This window comes from Orycteropus afer, unplaced genomic scaffold, assembly GCF_000298275.1.
Source record: "Orycteropus afer afer isolate SDZICR_OR568_19922 unplaced genomic scaffold, OryAfe1.0 scaffold00117, whole genome shotgun sequence".
In the NCBI taxonomy this organism is placed as follows: domain Eukaryota; kingdom Metazoa; phylum Chordata; class Mammalia; order Tubulidentata; family Orycteropodidae; genus Orycteropus; species Orycteropus afer.
In genome coordinates, this window is record NW_006921704.1 from 3,286,400 (window position 1) to 3,302,478 (window position 16,079).

At 40.4% G+C, this 16,079-nt stretch overlaps 1 protein-coding gene across 1 annotated transcript in view; it reads left to right on the forward strand.

Moving 5' to 3' along the window:
• ABCC4 (ATP binding cassette subfamily C member 4) overlaps positions 1–16,079 on the forward strand; it is a 441,806-nt gene that overhangs the window by 210,786 nt on the left and 214,941 nt on the right. Inside the window, exons 13-14 of the mRNA XM_007944012.1 lie at positions 8,700–8,796; positions 12,949–13,158. Of these exons, the coding sequence (XP_007942203.1) occupies positions 8,700–8,796; positions 12,949–13,158 (307 nt within the window). The remainder of the gene's footprint in view (positions 1–8,699; positions 8,797–12,948; positions 13,159–16,079) is intronic.

The following is a 16,079-nucleotide window of genomic DNA, read 5'->3' on the forward strand; positions in this document are numbered from 1 at the left end:
ATATATATACTGAGCAGAGTAAAGGAGACAAAGAATTTTGGATTTTATTCTTGCCCTTCAAAGAGTTTGTCAAGACAAATGCATGGGAAAGCTCAGCATAGCCAAAGCTTTTAAGGCAATCTCAATTTGGATAATAAGTGATAAATAGAAGTAGAAGTGGGCAACTACAGACATTCAGCTTAGATTGAAAAGCTCACTATGCACTGGGGTGGGTGGGAGGTTCCCTGAGGTCTACAATCTGGGGTGGATTTATAGAGGCTGAGAAAAGGATTGCATTCCTTTTGGTAGAGGGAATAGAGGTAAAGTTGTGGTGATAAGAACAAGCAGGATGCATGACAAGGAGTAAGCAGGCAAGTAAGTCTGTCTTGGGCATTGGTAGTTCTGTGGTAGAATTCTCACCTTCCATTCAGGAGACCTGGGTTCAATTTCTGGCCATTGCACCTCTTGCACAACCACCACCTGTCTTTCAGTGGAAACTTATATGTTGCTTTGATGCTGAACAGGTTTCAGCAGAACTTCCAGATGATAGACTAGGAAGAAAGGCCTGTCAATCTACTTCCAAAAATTGGCCAGTGAAAACCCTGTGGATCACAGCCATCCAATCCCATTGTACATGGGTCATCATCAGTCAACAGCTAACAACAATAGGTCTTACTGAAGCAAAAGATACAGGTGGTTGTACAACAGACAGAAAGGCATTTGGGTATGCTTGCTACAAGGTCCTTAACAGCAAAGTCAGGAGATTCAACTAGAGCCTTCAGAGTGAGTGCATCATGGCTCTGGGCTCTAGATTCTAGAGCTGGGATAAAAGGGCTCTGGGTCATTAGGATTCGTTAATACTTCTTGACCAGATTGTGTATGAAAAATGTAGTATGTAAAATATAGTAGTGTAGAATCTTCCTGAAAGCCAAGAGCAAGACCCCTTGGCATTGCTTCCAGCTCTCTGATTTGATCTCCCCCCTCCTCCTGATTTTGACTTGATGCGTTTTTCTCTTCTTCAGAGAAGTGCTTTGTACTTAGTTGAGTAAGAGGACACTAGGGCTGCAATAGAGATTTCCCATCCCCTTGGTGGCATCATAAGTGGCTCAACCTTCTGTTCCCACTGCCCCACCTCCCCACCCTGAGCTCTATTACCCATTTTGTGTGAGCCAGCACAAATCCTCCATCAAAGACCAATTCATGATGGGCCCTTATGTTAATATCATTATGGAAGAGAGAGGAAGGTGTTCTGATTGCTAAGTATTTTTCACAAAAGCTCTCTTAAATTTTTCTTTGAGCACTGTAGATATTTATAAAGTCCTCTTATACCTTTAAGGTTTAATGACTTTGGATATGCACTTGATAGAAGCAAGCTTGTTAAAATTGTTGTTTGCTAATCAGAACCACATTCTTTGGGGAAACTTAGGGCAGGGAGCACGAATGCAATTTAGGAAATCACTCAGCAGCAACTGGAGAATGCTTTCAACGAGTTAGAAAATTGGATTGAACAATATGCTATGAAAGATGGCGGTTGTGTTGAAGCTTAGAAATGTGAAGTGTTTTTTATTAAAAGTGAATGAATTACACTTCTATTTGCCGTTAACAGTTTACTTCAAACATGAATATATATCCAAGGTTATTATGGTTTGTGAGTTCTACAACCATGTGCTGTAAACATTAAGTGGATTCTGTCATATGCAGAAAATTAAGGGCCCTTAGATTAACTGATGTCAATCTGATCTGTTGCTGGCTAGGCATCTTGTCATATTTTTTGATTCCAACTCATAGTGACCCCATGTGACAGAGTAGAACTGCCACATAGGGTTTCCTACTGTTAATGAGGAAAAACTCATACTCTGTTTAAAGTAATAGTAAAGAGATTTATTAGGGCTTGATGAGATTTAAACTGGGGAGCTGCATGGAACGTAAGAAGTGAAGTGAAGCAGTCTGAAGTCTAACAGCTACAAACACATTTCATAGAGTTAAATCAGGAACTTTAGTTTACAATATTTTGATGGGAGAAGCAGGACATTTCAAGTGGGGTTTTTGTTAGGCTTGGTTTACAGTTGCAGGGATTGCAAAAGTAGATTCTCTTTGGGGAAGGGTTCACCATTGTTATCAGGATGTCACTTCTCAAGTCACAAGATGTTAAGATAGCCCTTAGGCACACATGTTCCTACTATCTGCTTGTGTGGAGAATTTCTGATAAGGGTTTTATGGCAAGACCCTCTTCAAGAGTACACTCTCTACATCTGTGCCTGATCACAAAGCAAATATTTCTTTAGCTGCATGATTAAGTTTGTTTAACAGTCAGTAAGCATAAGAGAAGTAACTTAAAAAACTTAAAATGGAGTTTGAACTGATGTCAGGACTAAAGATGGAGTTAGGGCTCCAGCTGTAGACCTCAGCCTTCCACAAACCAAGCGCCTCAGAATTGAGGCTCTCGTATATTCCCTCCTTTTGATCAAGGATTTTACTTAAAATTCTTTGATCACAATTAGATTGGTATGTTTTTCTTCAGTATGAACTGGTTGATAGCTCCATTTTATGGTCACTTGTTTTAAGACAAGCTTTTTAGACCCATACACTTCCTTTTATAGGTTGCTGGTTACTATCTGGTTTCTTTATTGTGATTTATCATAACACTTAGTCTTATGTGATCGTTCTGTGAGGGTAAGTATGGAGCAAGGCCACATTGGAGGAACTGCCAGCAGTCAGACTTGAAGCCTTAAAGTGAGAGCTCAGGTCTATAGATAGAGCATATATCTTGCTTGTATACATAGTCTGTTTTATGGGCAGCATGTGATTTCTGAGAAATCACGTTTGAGGTAACTTTTATGTAACATGTGTGGTGGTTATGTTTGTGTGTCAACTTGGCTAGGCTTGGTTGAGTGGCCGGGCAGCTGTATGTAGTATTCCCCATGATGAGACTGGTAATCAACTCCATGGTGGAATCTACTATGAGCTGCTGAGTAGCTGCCTTTTAGTATGTGGTCTGCTTCCTGTATATAAGGAGAAGTTTTGAGAATGGTCTCTAGCTTTTGGCACGTTTGGACCCTGCATGTAGCCATGGCATTGCTCAGCAGCCTGCTATGCTCTGCTGACCTTGGGACTTATAGTGGACTTAAGTTAATGGCCTGCCATGTGGATTGGTAACATTGGGACTGTGCCTTTTTACTTGTCAACCTTGGGGCTTCACAGCCTCAGCAGGCAACAGCTGTTTGAGTGAAGAAAATACCTCTAGCTTCAGTGGGGCAGGAGCAGGAGGCAGAGCTGGACCCCAAGGTTGAGGGGCTTTCACCCAGCCCCTAGAGTTTGGCACTTTGAACTTGGACTTAAAGCCTCCAAATTTTAAGAATAAACTCCTGTTTGTTAAGGCTATCCCATTTGTGGTGTATTTCTTACCAGAGCGGCACTAGGTAACCAGCACAACATGTGATAATTCTAATAACAACGTCAATTAAAATCAGTATTATTCATCTAGTCAGTAGTACAGATCTAATCCAAGAGCCCATACCCTTTGGGTACCAGCTAAAAATATCAAGGAAAAAGGAGTCAGTTTGGGGAGGTATATGTAGCCATGTAGCCATTTTGCAAATTTGTCTGTCCTGTTTTATCTTATTGGAGGTATTAATCTAAATGTAACAAGAATATTAGCAATGATATAAACTTCACCTTGTTAAGCTAAAAGGAAATCTAAAGATACTCAGTTATCTAATACAACCTTGGTGGAGGAATTTAAAGGTTTTCCTTTGGCTGGTATAGCATTAGTAACATCACTGGCTATCTTTTCCATGGTGTAAGGCAAGTTTTGGATGGCATATTCTAATTTTGTAACTCTGGATCAAGGCAGAAGGACTCAGAGAAAGAAATATCCCAGGCTGGGATTTGTGATTAGTGGATGTTTTGTTTACCTAGTGCTGCTCTGACAAGAACATGCCTCAGATGGGATGGCTTGAATAAACAGAGTTTATTATCTTACAGTGTGGAGGTTTTAAGTCCAAGTTCAAAGTGCCAGGCCTAGCGGCTGGGTGAAACCCCTCAATCTTGGGCTTCAGCTCTGCCTCCTACTCCCAGCTCACTAAAGCTGGAGGTTTTTCTTAACTCAGGCAGCTACTGGCTGCTGAGGCTGACAAATCCAAGGTTGACAAGTGAAAAGGCACAGTCTTAATGTTACCAAACAACTCGGCAGGCCATTAATTCAAGTCCATTGAAAATCCCACGGTCGACAGAGCATGGCAGGCTGCCAAACAACGACATGGCTATGTGCAGGGTTCAAGGTGCCATAAGCTAGAGACCATTCCCAAAGCTGTTGCTTATATATGGGAAGCAGACCACATCCCGAAAGCAGCTACTTAGCTGCTTGTGGTAGATCCCACCATGGAGCTGATTGCCAGTCTCATCGTGGGGAATAACTGCCACCAGCTGCCCATCCACTCAGCCAGGTGCGCCAAGTTGACACACAACATTAACTACCACCGGATTTTTAGTGTATTTGCCTATTTATCTCTGATGGACCTCTCTGTTTTCTTTTTTTTAACAATTTTAGTTCACTGATCTAATGTACAATCTTGAGGACACACTTCCGTGTCCTCAGAATGGCAAACAGGATTAATTGTACTCTGTTCCACCCTTCTCTCCAGCACTTCCCCATTTAATGGCTTTGGATATACACTCGATAGAAGCAAGCTTATTAAAGTCGTTGTTTGCTAATCAGAACCACATTCTTTGGGGAAACTTAGAGCAGGGAGCATAGATGCAATTTAGGAAATCAGTCAGCAGCAACTAGAGAATACCTTTTTTCTGGTATTCCAGCCGTGCTGGCTTATGTGGAATGCCCTGGATGAGACACGTTCTTTCTCACAGTCTGTCTGCCCGTTTCTCTGTGCAGGAGATTTGGACAGTGTTCCAGGGCAAAGAACAAAAAGGAAATATGCAGACTCTGCCGTTCTTACCTTCGTTATTCCTCCTCACAGGAGTCCCTATGTGGTACAAATTGTTAATGTACTCAGCTTCTAACCGAGAGGATGGAAGTTTGAGTCCATCGGGAAGCACCTCAGAAGAAAGGCCTGATGAATCTACTTCTGAAAAATCAACCACTGAAACCATATGGAACTCAGTTCTGCCCTGACACTCAGAGGGTCACCATGTGTGGAATCACCTTACTGGCAACTAATTTGGTTTAGTTGTCTTCTCACAGCCTTCAATGGGTTGTACTTGATTATTCATGGCCCCTCTCTCCCAGCCTACCTCCTCATACACACACTAACCTTGACCTGAATGAAGGTACCTTTTTACACAGAATGTTTTTGCCCCAGAGCCATTGCATCTGCTGTACCTTCTTCTAGGAATGTTTGCTTCAGATAAGGACTCAGTTGTGACCTCATTGACTTTTCCTGACCATTTCATCAAAAACAGCAACCTTTGCTTTAGTTTCTTCATAGCATGCATCACTATATGACATTTCATCTTCTCTATTTATTTAATATGCCTCTCTGTACAATGGAGGGACTTTTGTCTGTTTTATTGACTGATGCTTCCTCAGAACAGTGCCTGGCACTTTGTAGCTGCTCAATAAATAACCTGTTTATTAAATGAATGAAAGTAATGACCCTTTCTTACTTATATTACCTTTACCACAGTTATGTGTTAGTCCTTATGTAGAAGATAAAATAACTGGTTGCTGAATCAATTGTTTTTTTAATGGTATTATAGTCATACCTTGTTTTATTTTACTTCATGTTATCATGCTTTGTAGACAATGCATTTTTTACAAACTGAAGCTGACCAATTCTATTGGCACTATTTTTCCAACAACATGTGTTCACTTTTGGTACTTTCTCTGTCACATTTTGGTAATTCTCATATTACTTTCAACTCCCTTTATAATGCTATTGCACACTTAATAAACTATTGTTGTTGTTGTTGTTATGTGCCGTCGAGTCGGCCTCGACTCATAGCGACCCCTCCTTGGGTTTCCGAGGCAGTATCACTACGGAAGTAGGATTGCCCAACCTTCCTTCTGAGGAGAGACTGGTGGGTTTGAACCGCCAGCCTTCTGGTTAGCAGTCAAGTGCCTTAGCCACTATAGTGTAGTGAAAACAACTTTTATATGCTCTGGGAAACAACCAAAGTCGTATGACTTGCCATATTGTGAAATTCAATTTATTGTGGTGGTTTGGAACCAAACCCACAACGTCTCCAAGTGCCTATACTTGGAAATTTTTATTCTTAAAAAAAATTTTAAATAGATTATTTTCAGGGAGATTTTGATTTTAAAAAAAGCATAATTTAGAAAAATAAAGCTGTCAACTGATAATATTGTTATAATTATTTACTTTATGCTTTGTACCATGAAAGATGTTAGGAAGAAACATTTTGAAGCCCATGTTTGACATAGCATAGATTTGATTATTAACATCTGCTCTCAGAGATTTATGTAAAGTAATTAATGGGAGATAATTTTGAATGAAGGGAAAACAATTCCATTGAAAGCTTTGATACTACACCTGCAGAAGGGTTTACTTCATTGAGCAAATTTAGGCATGAAATAAACCAAACTAAGTCATGTCAAAAGGGAAATATTAGTCCTTTTGGACTTAACAGTTAAAGTGATAGTATTTTGACCTAACCCCTTCCTGTTAAGTCAATTCTAACTCATAGCAACCCTGTAGGACAGAATAGAACTGCCCTATAGGTTCCAAGACTGTAATCTTTATGGAAGGACATTTCCACATCTTTTTCTTGCAGAGCAGCTGGTGGGTTTGAACAGCTAACCTTTTGGTTAGTGGAGCACTTAACCACTGTACCACCAAGTCTCCTTCTTATGGCCTACATCCTGATTCTTGGTTTTGATCAAAGGCTCAGTCTCAGAAACACCCCTTAGGACTTTTCAGTCCAGAATCCAAAGCACATGGCCTGTTGTGGGTTAGGGCAAGAGTGGAGAATGGAGCTAATGTTTATGGAACATCAGTTACATGCCAGCCCCTTTTCACTGATTAGTGTTTTTAGTTCTCATAACTAGCCTATAAGTAGATACTAACCCTATTCTCAGATGGCAAAACTCAGGTTCAGCAAGGTTAATTAAGTCACCCAACATTGTCAGGCTAGTAAGAGAGCAGGGCTTTGAATTCTGGCACTATAAACCTTGATCTGACCCTCTATAGCCAGTGTCCTTGGTCCTGAAATGTGCTTCACAGGGGACTTGGCAACCCTGAGTTTATGCTAGAAGTCTTGCCTAAGGCAATGAGTCAGAGTACAAAGAACCCTATTAGCCATTTTGAGGACTTAGACCTGCTTCCTGAAGGTGAATGGGAGTCTCAGAAGGACTGAGGCAGAAGAGCTGGATAGGAGACTAATTAAGACAGACCTGGAGAACAACAGATGAGGCAGGAACCTGGCGATTTGGGGTTTTCTTTGCTTACTTGCCTGGAGAGGTTGGAGACCATTGTGAGGGCTTACTATAAAACAAAACAAAAAAACACTTAAATACTGAGGTGGGCTTGGCTAAGAGCATCGACATGTTCTTAGAGCTAATAGATGATTTCTGCTATAATTTAGAACATTTGAACTTTTTTTTTTTTTTTAATTTTCAAAATTGGAAGTTTTTTAGCCCTAATAAAAGACTTGCTTCCCCTGAGGACTGATTTAGGCCTCATTAATATTAGTTTAAGGAGGCCTGGTGACTCAATGATTAAGAGCTTGGCTCTTATTTGAAAGGCCAGTAGTTAGAACCAATCAGTTCCTCTGCAGGAAAAAGATGGGGCAGTCTCCTTTGGTAAAGATTTTAGCCTTTGATACCCTGTGGGGCATTTCTACTCTGTTCTATAGGGTTGCTATGAGTCAGAATCAACTTGATGACAATAGGGTTGGGTCATTTGGGTTTGTAATATTAGTTTAAGGTCATTGGTGGTTCAAATGATTTATGCTTGACTATTAGCCTAAAGGTTGGTGGTTCGAACCCATTCACTATAGAAGAGAGGCCTTACAATTTGCTTCTGCAAAGATCACAGCAGAGAAAGCCCTCTGGGGGCAGTTCTACTTTGTTAATACATGGGGTCTCTGAAAGTTGTAATCGACTCAATTGCAACTTTTTTTTTTTTTTAATGTTAATCTTATGTCTAATATTTGGAAAGAATGGTCTGGAAAGTACACTTTGGCTAAAGTTGCTGAGAATCTGTGGTCTTTTTTTGGGGGGGGGTGTTTAATACATCCATCATGAATCACCTAGGAAACTAAGAAAAATGTACACATTTTCACACATTTTACGTTTTTATATCTCCCTGTTCTCTATCCCTCCACCAGGGATAAAATAATTAGTATTTTAGTTGCTATATTTTGGAGTCTCAGTATTCAATTTTTTTTTAGCATCAAATGTACAAAGTAAGTGTTAAAGTGAGTTTTAGAAAAGAAAATTAATAGTCATACATCCTTTCTGCTGGACTGCTTTTGACAATTTCTTAAGCAGAGCCAGGCTTATCTTTGCACTGCTAGTGAATTTGAGGACTGAATAGACTTTATTGATTTATATTTGCATTTCATTTATTTTTATATTTGTATTTTGATTTAGTTCTTATTTATAGTTAGACTGCAGATTTTTTACTACCATGTTATCTTGGTCTCATCGTGGTTTCACAGTATGTGGTTTTCAGTGGAGCCTCCCCCCCACGTTAATGTGTTGCTATCCTTGGTACCTTTTACAATTGTATTTATATTTACAGGTGTATTTGTCAAACCTTGCATGAGAAGATCACAATCTTAGTGACTCATCAGTTGCAATACCTAAAAGCTGCAAGTCAGATTCTGATATTGAAAGATGTAAGTAATTTCTAAGAGTCTAGAGAACTTACTAGTATTCAGGTGTGTTGAAGGGGTGGTCTCTTAGCTGGTGCCTTCACTTGGGCTTCATGGTAAACTCCCTTCAGTTTTTACATTTGTTTCAGAGATAGTATTCTTGCCTTTGAGGATAAATTCAAGTGGCTTGTAGAAATAGCATCATTGCATTATACACCACAGAACCCTAAAGTAGATAAAATTGCTCTCTAAAAGTTATAAAATTATAACTGTTATAGAGAAATTGTTAAAATAATGAATTTGGTATTTAGAAATGATTTCTCTCTGTGACTTAAGTTACATTAATTCTAATTTATAGTTATAAATGTATCTTTGTATTCATTTGATTATTACATGCAATTTATTTACAGAGCATCTTTCGTTAATAACAGAAACATAGTTGGATAACTGAGCACCCCCTATTAGAAGCCTCCACGATCCTGGTATAGCCATTTCTTTAGGCTCAACCCATAGGTATCTTTTGGGTGCCTTTATATATATGATCCTATATTAGGTGTTAGGTATGGCAGTAAGTAAGACAAAGTCCTTGCTATCATGGGACTTACATGCTTAGTGGGAATAGATGCAGTGAAGGAGCTAGGGATTAGGGTTGATATCAGGAAGTCCTCTCTGAGTAGGTGACCCTTCATGGGGACCTGAGGGATATGCAGTCACAGACCATGTAATCACCTGTTGTTGTTGTTGTTATGTGCCGTCGAGTCGGCCCCGACTCATAGCGACCCCTCCTTGGGTTTCCGAGGCAGTATCACTACGGAAGTAGGGGAGGAATATTACAGACAGCTGGACCAGGGAAGGACATTGAGTAACTTCCTGAGGAAGGAGCTAATCTGGCATGTTGGCGGAATGGCAAGAAGGCTAGTCTAGTTGACGAGTGAGCCAGAGAGCATGTGATGGGAGATGGGCTCAGAGTGGAGGAAAGTAGACCTGGACGTGTGATGGAACCTCCTGGATGGTCCAGAGCAGGACAGTGACAGTCAGATTTGTGTTTTAACGTAATCACCCCTTTGGGTTTGGGGAGCAATGAGCTATGAATAAATGGTTCAGATATCACTAGAGACTCCTGAAATAATATTTACCATGAGCAGGTAAAATAAGTTTGGCAAATTTTCAACAGTTTTCGCTTTGTTCTGTTTTTATTTATTTATTTTCTATCAATCATTTTGTTGTTGCTGTTGAAAACATACACAGCAAAAGATATACCAGTTCAACAATTTCTACATGGACAATTAATTCAGTAACGTCAATTATATTCTTCAAGTTGTGCAACTGTTCTCACCCTCCTTTCCAAATTGTTCTTCCCCATTAACACAAATACACTGAATATACCCAAGCTTCCTATGTAACCTTTCAAATTGCTGTTGTCCATTTGATCCCATACAGATAGTTCCTTAAAGAGCATAGTGCTCAAGGCAGACGTTTGTTACTAATTAAGCTAAACTATTGTTTGGTTTAAAGAAGCTTTCAGGGGATATTTTCATTTTAATGGTTCAAGTTTAAAGATTATCTCAGAGCAATAGGATCAGGAGTTCACCAGCCTCCATGGCTCAAGAAGTCTATATTCCATGAGAATTTGAAATTCTATTCCTCGTTGCCCCCTCCCTTCTTTGGTCTAAAAGATCTTTAGCTATATTGGAGGGACAACAGCAGAAGCAAGGAGACCAGTTAGAAGTCTTAGTGTTCCAAAAGACACACGTGTGGGCTTAGGCTTGCATGGCTGGGAGCAAGGCAAGGTAGCGAGAACTCTCTAGGCTTAGCAGCTGTTCGTGCATCTCTTCTTGGCTTGGTAGCTCAGTAGCCCAGTCTTTAACCCTTGACTTTTCCAAAAGTCCCTTGGTCACATCTGTTGTCTGAAACCTCTTTAGCACTCTTCAGATGCTTAATATTTCTCCTCCTCGTATTCTATTGATACACCCATAGAATTAACAAGTTAGGAATATTAACTATAGTTCACAAGATTTGTGTATACCATTTTCAAAGAGAGAGAAAAGTTCACATTACTGTGACAAATGGAATAAATAATGCTCGCAAAGTTCTTGCACATAGTCCTTTTTTGTTTGTTTGTTTGAGTGCCTACTTGGTGTTTAATGTGACTGACTGTTACAAAACAGTGAAGAACCTGTTCACTGAAGCTGTGTCACATGAATTTCTACCTCCAGAAAGATTATTAAAAAGGCTAGCACGCCTGCCTTTTTAGAAGTAGTCCGTGAGTCTGTTCTTCCTCGTTCCTCTAGGCTTTGGGAACCCAGATTCCTCAAACTTAAAAGAATTCCATGAGCAGAGGGCTGAAACGAGTGTGGTGAGACCTGAATATTAGTCATATTATGAGTTCAGAGTAAACAGGTAGTTGAATAACCCATATAGTCTCTAGATATCTTGGTGTACCCCTTATTGCTTAATTTGAGGACATTATTCCCAGTTTCAGGACTATCAAAACACCCATTTGCCTAGTGTGGGCATCTTACTGTTTGTCTGATTCCTCTCTACAGCAGGAAGGGATTGGTGCTCCCTCTGTCCCCTCTATGAATTGTCAGTACTTGGGATTCTGAGTAAAATTCCTCTCTTTATACCAGTAGTAGGAGCTCCGGTGGTATAGTGGGTAAGGCATTTGGCTAATAACCAGAAAGCAGTTTAAACCCACTAGCTGCTCTGCTAGAGGAAGGTTAGGCAGTCTGCTTCTGTAAAGGTTTATAGCCTTGGAAACCCAGTGGGGATCACTGAGTCAGAATCGACTTGATGGCAGTGGGTTTGGCTTTGGTTTTGTATACCAGTAGTAGTTTCCTAGTGTGTCTTCCAGATGATAGGTGGGAAGTGGTACTTTTATTAAATTAGGCATTTGAATTTGTCTCCTAAGTAGAACAAGATACAGTGTATCATGAATACTTTTCTAATTCTGCAGCAATTAGAAAATAAATTGTTCTTTAGAGCCCCAAAGTATCATTGGATTTTTCTCAGTGGACCTATCTTGGGGGATAAGCAGAGAGAATGTGACAGGTAGGGCCCTGGGCCACCTTTCCCAACCTGACTTCTTTAACCAGAGCTGTTCTTCTTTCATTTGTCTTGTATCCTGTGATTTTTTGGCTGGTTTGTCATTTGCCACTGTTTAAGTCAAATTTTAACCAAAGTTGTATTAGATAACTGAATATCTTTAGATTTCCTTTTAGCTTAACAAGGTGAAGTTTATATCATTGCTAATATTCTTGTTACATTTAGATTAATACCTCCAATAAGATAAAACAGGACAGACAAATTTGCAAAATGGCTACATGGCTACATATACCTCCCCAAACTGACTCCTTTTTCCTCAATATTTTTAGCTGGTACCCAAAGGGTATGGGCTCTTGGATTAGATCTGTACTACTGACAAAATTGACTTAAAAAAATCAGGGTCTTGCTTCATGGGTTGAAGAAATATTGAAAATATTTGTACATTATTTGATAGAACTTTTTATGGCAGGGAAACTGCAGTGAAGTGTCACATTTAATGTTGAATATTTAGTCAGGAACTTCCTGAGTTTGTAGGGTATTTTCAGAGTAGGGACCATGACGATGCATCACATGGATTCTATGTGTAGGGCTAGTTCCCAAATGTTCTTGCCTAGTGGGAGCACACAGTGCATGATCAGCAGAGGTGTGTTGAGTGATTTTTACCTATGTGTGCATGCGTCTGCCTACTTCTTCATCAATCTTGTGTTTCTGTTATGGAATATCTTGCCCATTGTACTCTTCTTTTAAATTCTTCTTATTCCATGAGTCTTATCTCAATTTCTATGTGGTTACAAAGGCTGTACTCCCACCAACATGTCTGCTTTTTGTTTCCTTAAATGTCCTTGGTGTTTATGTCAGTGACCTCCAGTTTTAACACGATTACACATTTATTTTATATCCTTCTACACCTAACATAGAGTTTATCAGAGAAAGGGATGCTCAGTTATTAAGTGTCAAGTTGAATTTAACTAGATTAATAAATCAGAACTCCAGACCTAAGGATAATATATTTAAGAAAATCACAGAGTAAGACCAGTTAACTTTTCTTGATTTGTATTAATGTTAGATTAGATTAGACTAGTGTTATCAGATACAAATGTACTACTTTCAAATTCTTTATTTTTATTTTAGGGTGAAATGGTACAGAAGGGGACTTATACTGAATTTCTGAAATCTGGGGTAGACTTTGGTTCCCTCTTAAAGAAGGAAAATGAGGAAACTGAGCAGTCTCCGGCTCCAGGAACTCCCACCCTGAGGCATCGTACCTTCTCTGAGTCTTCGATTTGGTCTCAGCAGTCTTCTAAAGTCTCACTGAAAGAGGGTGCTCAAGAGGGCCAACCTGTGAGTTCCATCTTATCTTAGAGCACGTTTTGTTGGCTTGTATTGACCTCATAGATCTTCAGTCAGCTCTGCTTATGATATCTTCATTGTCCCAAAGTAGAATGCATGATTCTGATGCCTTATTCACTAATTGATAGGATTAAAACATAATGAAGAGGGGCAAGCCTGATTTGGGTTAGCCTTTGGATGTGAGATGAAAACTGCCATGGATATTAGTGGTGGGTGTGCCACTACTAATTCTAAGGACTTTTGTGGCTCACAATGATAGTAGGACTTTTCAGTTTACTTTTTCTGGTGGCACCAGGCTTTTCTTTTGTATCGGGAGATATAATTTGAATACTCCAGTCGACTGAGTCAAGGAGTCCTGGTAGCACAGTGGTTAAGCACTTGGCTGCTTAGGGAAAGGTCAGTGGTTCAAACACTTCACAAGACAAAGATGTGGTAATGTGCTTCTGTAAATATTACAACTTTGGAAAGCCTATGGGGCACCTTTACTCTGTTGTGTCCTGTAGGGTTGCTAAGTGTCAGAATCAACCTGATGGCAATGATTTTTATAGACTGAGCCCTGCTGTGGCCCCCATTAAACTGGATGCTTTTCATATACGTTGGAATGTTCTGGCACTGCAGGTGGCTGATGGTATGTTTTTGCCCACTTGTCTAATGTTTTGTGATAGCCCAGTAGTGGCATGTGCAAAGCACCAAGAATTCCTGGCACACAGTAAGAACTTCAGAGTTAGTTCTCACCTTTCTTTCTTATCCTTCAAAATGAGGAACCATGTGTTATTCATGTTTGAATTCCCAGTGGCCAATATAGTGCCAATCATATCCTTAACTCATGAATCTAGAAAAGATTCTAAGTCCTCCAGGCAGAAAGAAGTGCACTGTTGGTTGGTTGTTGGGTGGTACTGAGTCATTTTCAACTCAGGCTCATAATGAATCCATGTGACAGAATAAAAGTGCTCCATAGAGTTTTCTTGGCTGAAATACTTTATGAAAGTAGGTTTTTCTCCTGCCAAGCTGCTTGGTGCATTTGAACCGCTAACCCCAGCAGCAGAATGCTTAACTGTTTGTACCTCCAGAACACCCTCATAAATGCATTCGAGTACCTGTAAAAATATATAAGGTTTTGCTCACATCCAAACCCTCACTGTACAGACTCGGGAGTGTGGGTAATTCTGAAACTCAGGAACCTAATATGCTATCCCTTGCCATACAGACTCTCATCAGCCAAACTTATTATTTGAACAGTTACTGTATTTGGCTATCATTTTCTTTTATGTTGCCATCACTGAGTGACACAGATCATTGAGAGTAGCACAAAAAAACCAAACTCACTGCTATCAAGTCGGATCTGACTCATAGCCACCCCTCCTTGGGTTTCTGAGGTGGTTTCCCTATGGAAGTAGATTGCCCAATCTTCCTTCTGAGGAGTGGCCTCAGAAGTAACCACCACCTTCTGGTTAGCAGTCAAATGCCCTACACACTATGCCACCAGAGCTCCATGAGAATAGTACATTAGTGACAGATCATTTTGGTCATTATTTAGGAACAAGCTTCTCCATTGATATTTGAATTGGGTATGGTGGCATATGTTGGAAATTGTGATGTTAGACTTCAGGCAAAGCCATGTGTTTTGGTTCTGTAGCACTGCTCTAACAGAAAATACCACACATGGTTAGATGGCTTTAACAAACGGATTTATTCTCTTATAGTTTTGGAGGCTAGAAGGGTGAGTTCACAGTGCCAAGTTCTAGGGGCTAGGTGAAGGCCCCTCGACCTTGGGCTTCAGCTCTGCCTCTTGCTCCCAGCCCATTGGAGCTTGTGGTAGTTATGTGTCAACTTGGCTGGGCCTGGTTTTGAGTGGCTGGGCAGCTGGATGTAGTGATTCCCCATGATGAGTCTGGTAATCAACTCCATGGTGAAATCTACTGTGAGCAGCTGAGTAGCTGCCTTAGGGCTATGGTCTGCTCCCACTATATAATGAGAAGCTTTAGGAATAGTGGGCAGCTTTCTGGCATGCTTGAACTGTGCATGTAGCCAAGTCATTGTTCAGCAGCCTGCCATGCCCTGTTGATCTTGGGACTTTTTCTGGACTTGAATAAGTGGCCTGCTGTGTTGTTTGGTAATATTGAGACTGTGCCTTTTTACTTCTTGATCTTGGGTTTGACAGCCTCAGCAGTCAGCAGCTGCCTGAGTGAAAAAAGCCTCCAGCTTCAGTGGGCCAGGAGCAGGAGGCAGAGCTGAATGAAGCCCAAGGTCAAGGGGCTTTTATCTAGCCTCTAGAGCCTGGTACTTTGCATTCAGACTTCTATCCTCCAAAAATTGCAAGAGAATAAACTCCTGTTTGTTAAAGCCATCACATTTGTGGTATTTTCTGTTAGAGTGGCACTAGGTAATTAAAACATAGCTGGAGGTGTCTCTTCACTCAAGCAGCTGCTGGCTGCTGAGGCTGACAAACTCATGGTCGACAGATAAATGGCACAGTCCCAAGATAACCAAACAGCATGGCAGGCCACAAGTTCAAGTCCAGAAACGGTCTCAAGATCAGTAGGAAACATGGCAGGCGGCTGAATGAACACTTGATCCAAGCATGCCAAAAAACTGCAGAGACCTTTCTCAAAGCTTTTCCTTATACACTGGAAGCAGACCACATCCCTAAAGCATCTACTCAGCTGCTCCAGTAGATTGCACCATGGAGCCAATTACCCACCCCTATCATCATGGGGAATAACTACATCCAGCTGCTGATCCATTCAAAACCAGGCCTAGTCAAGTTGACACACAACTTGACTACCACACCATGCCACAATGACTAACCTTGTGCAAATGACATTTCTTTATTTCTAATAGATGCCTAGAGGTGGAATAGCTGGATCCTAGGATATAAATGCATATATAGTTTGGCTAGATAATGCCACATT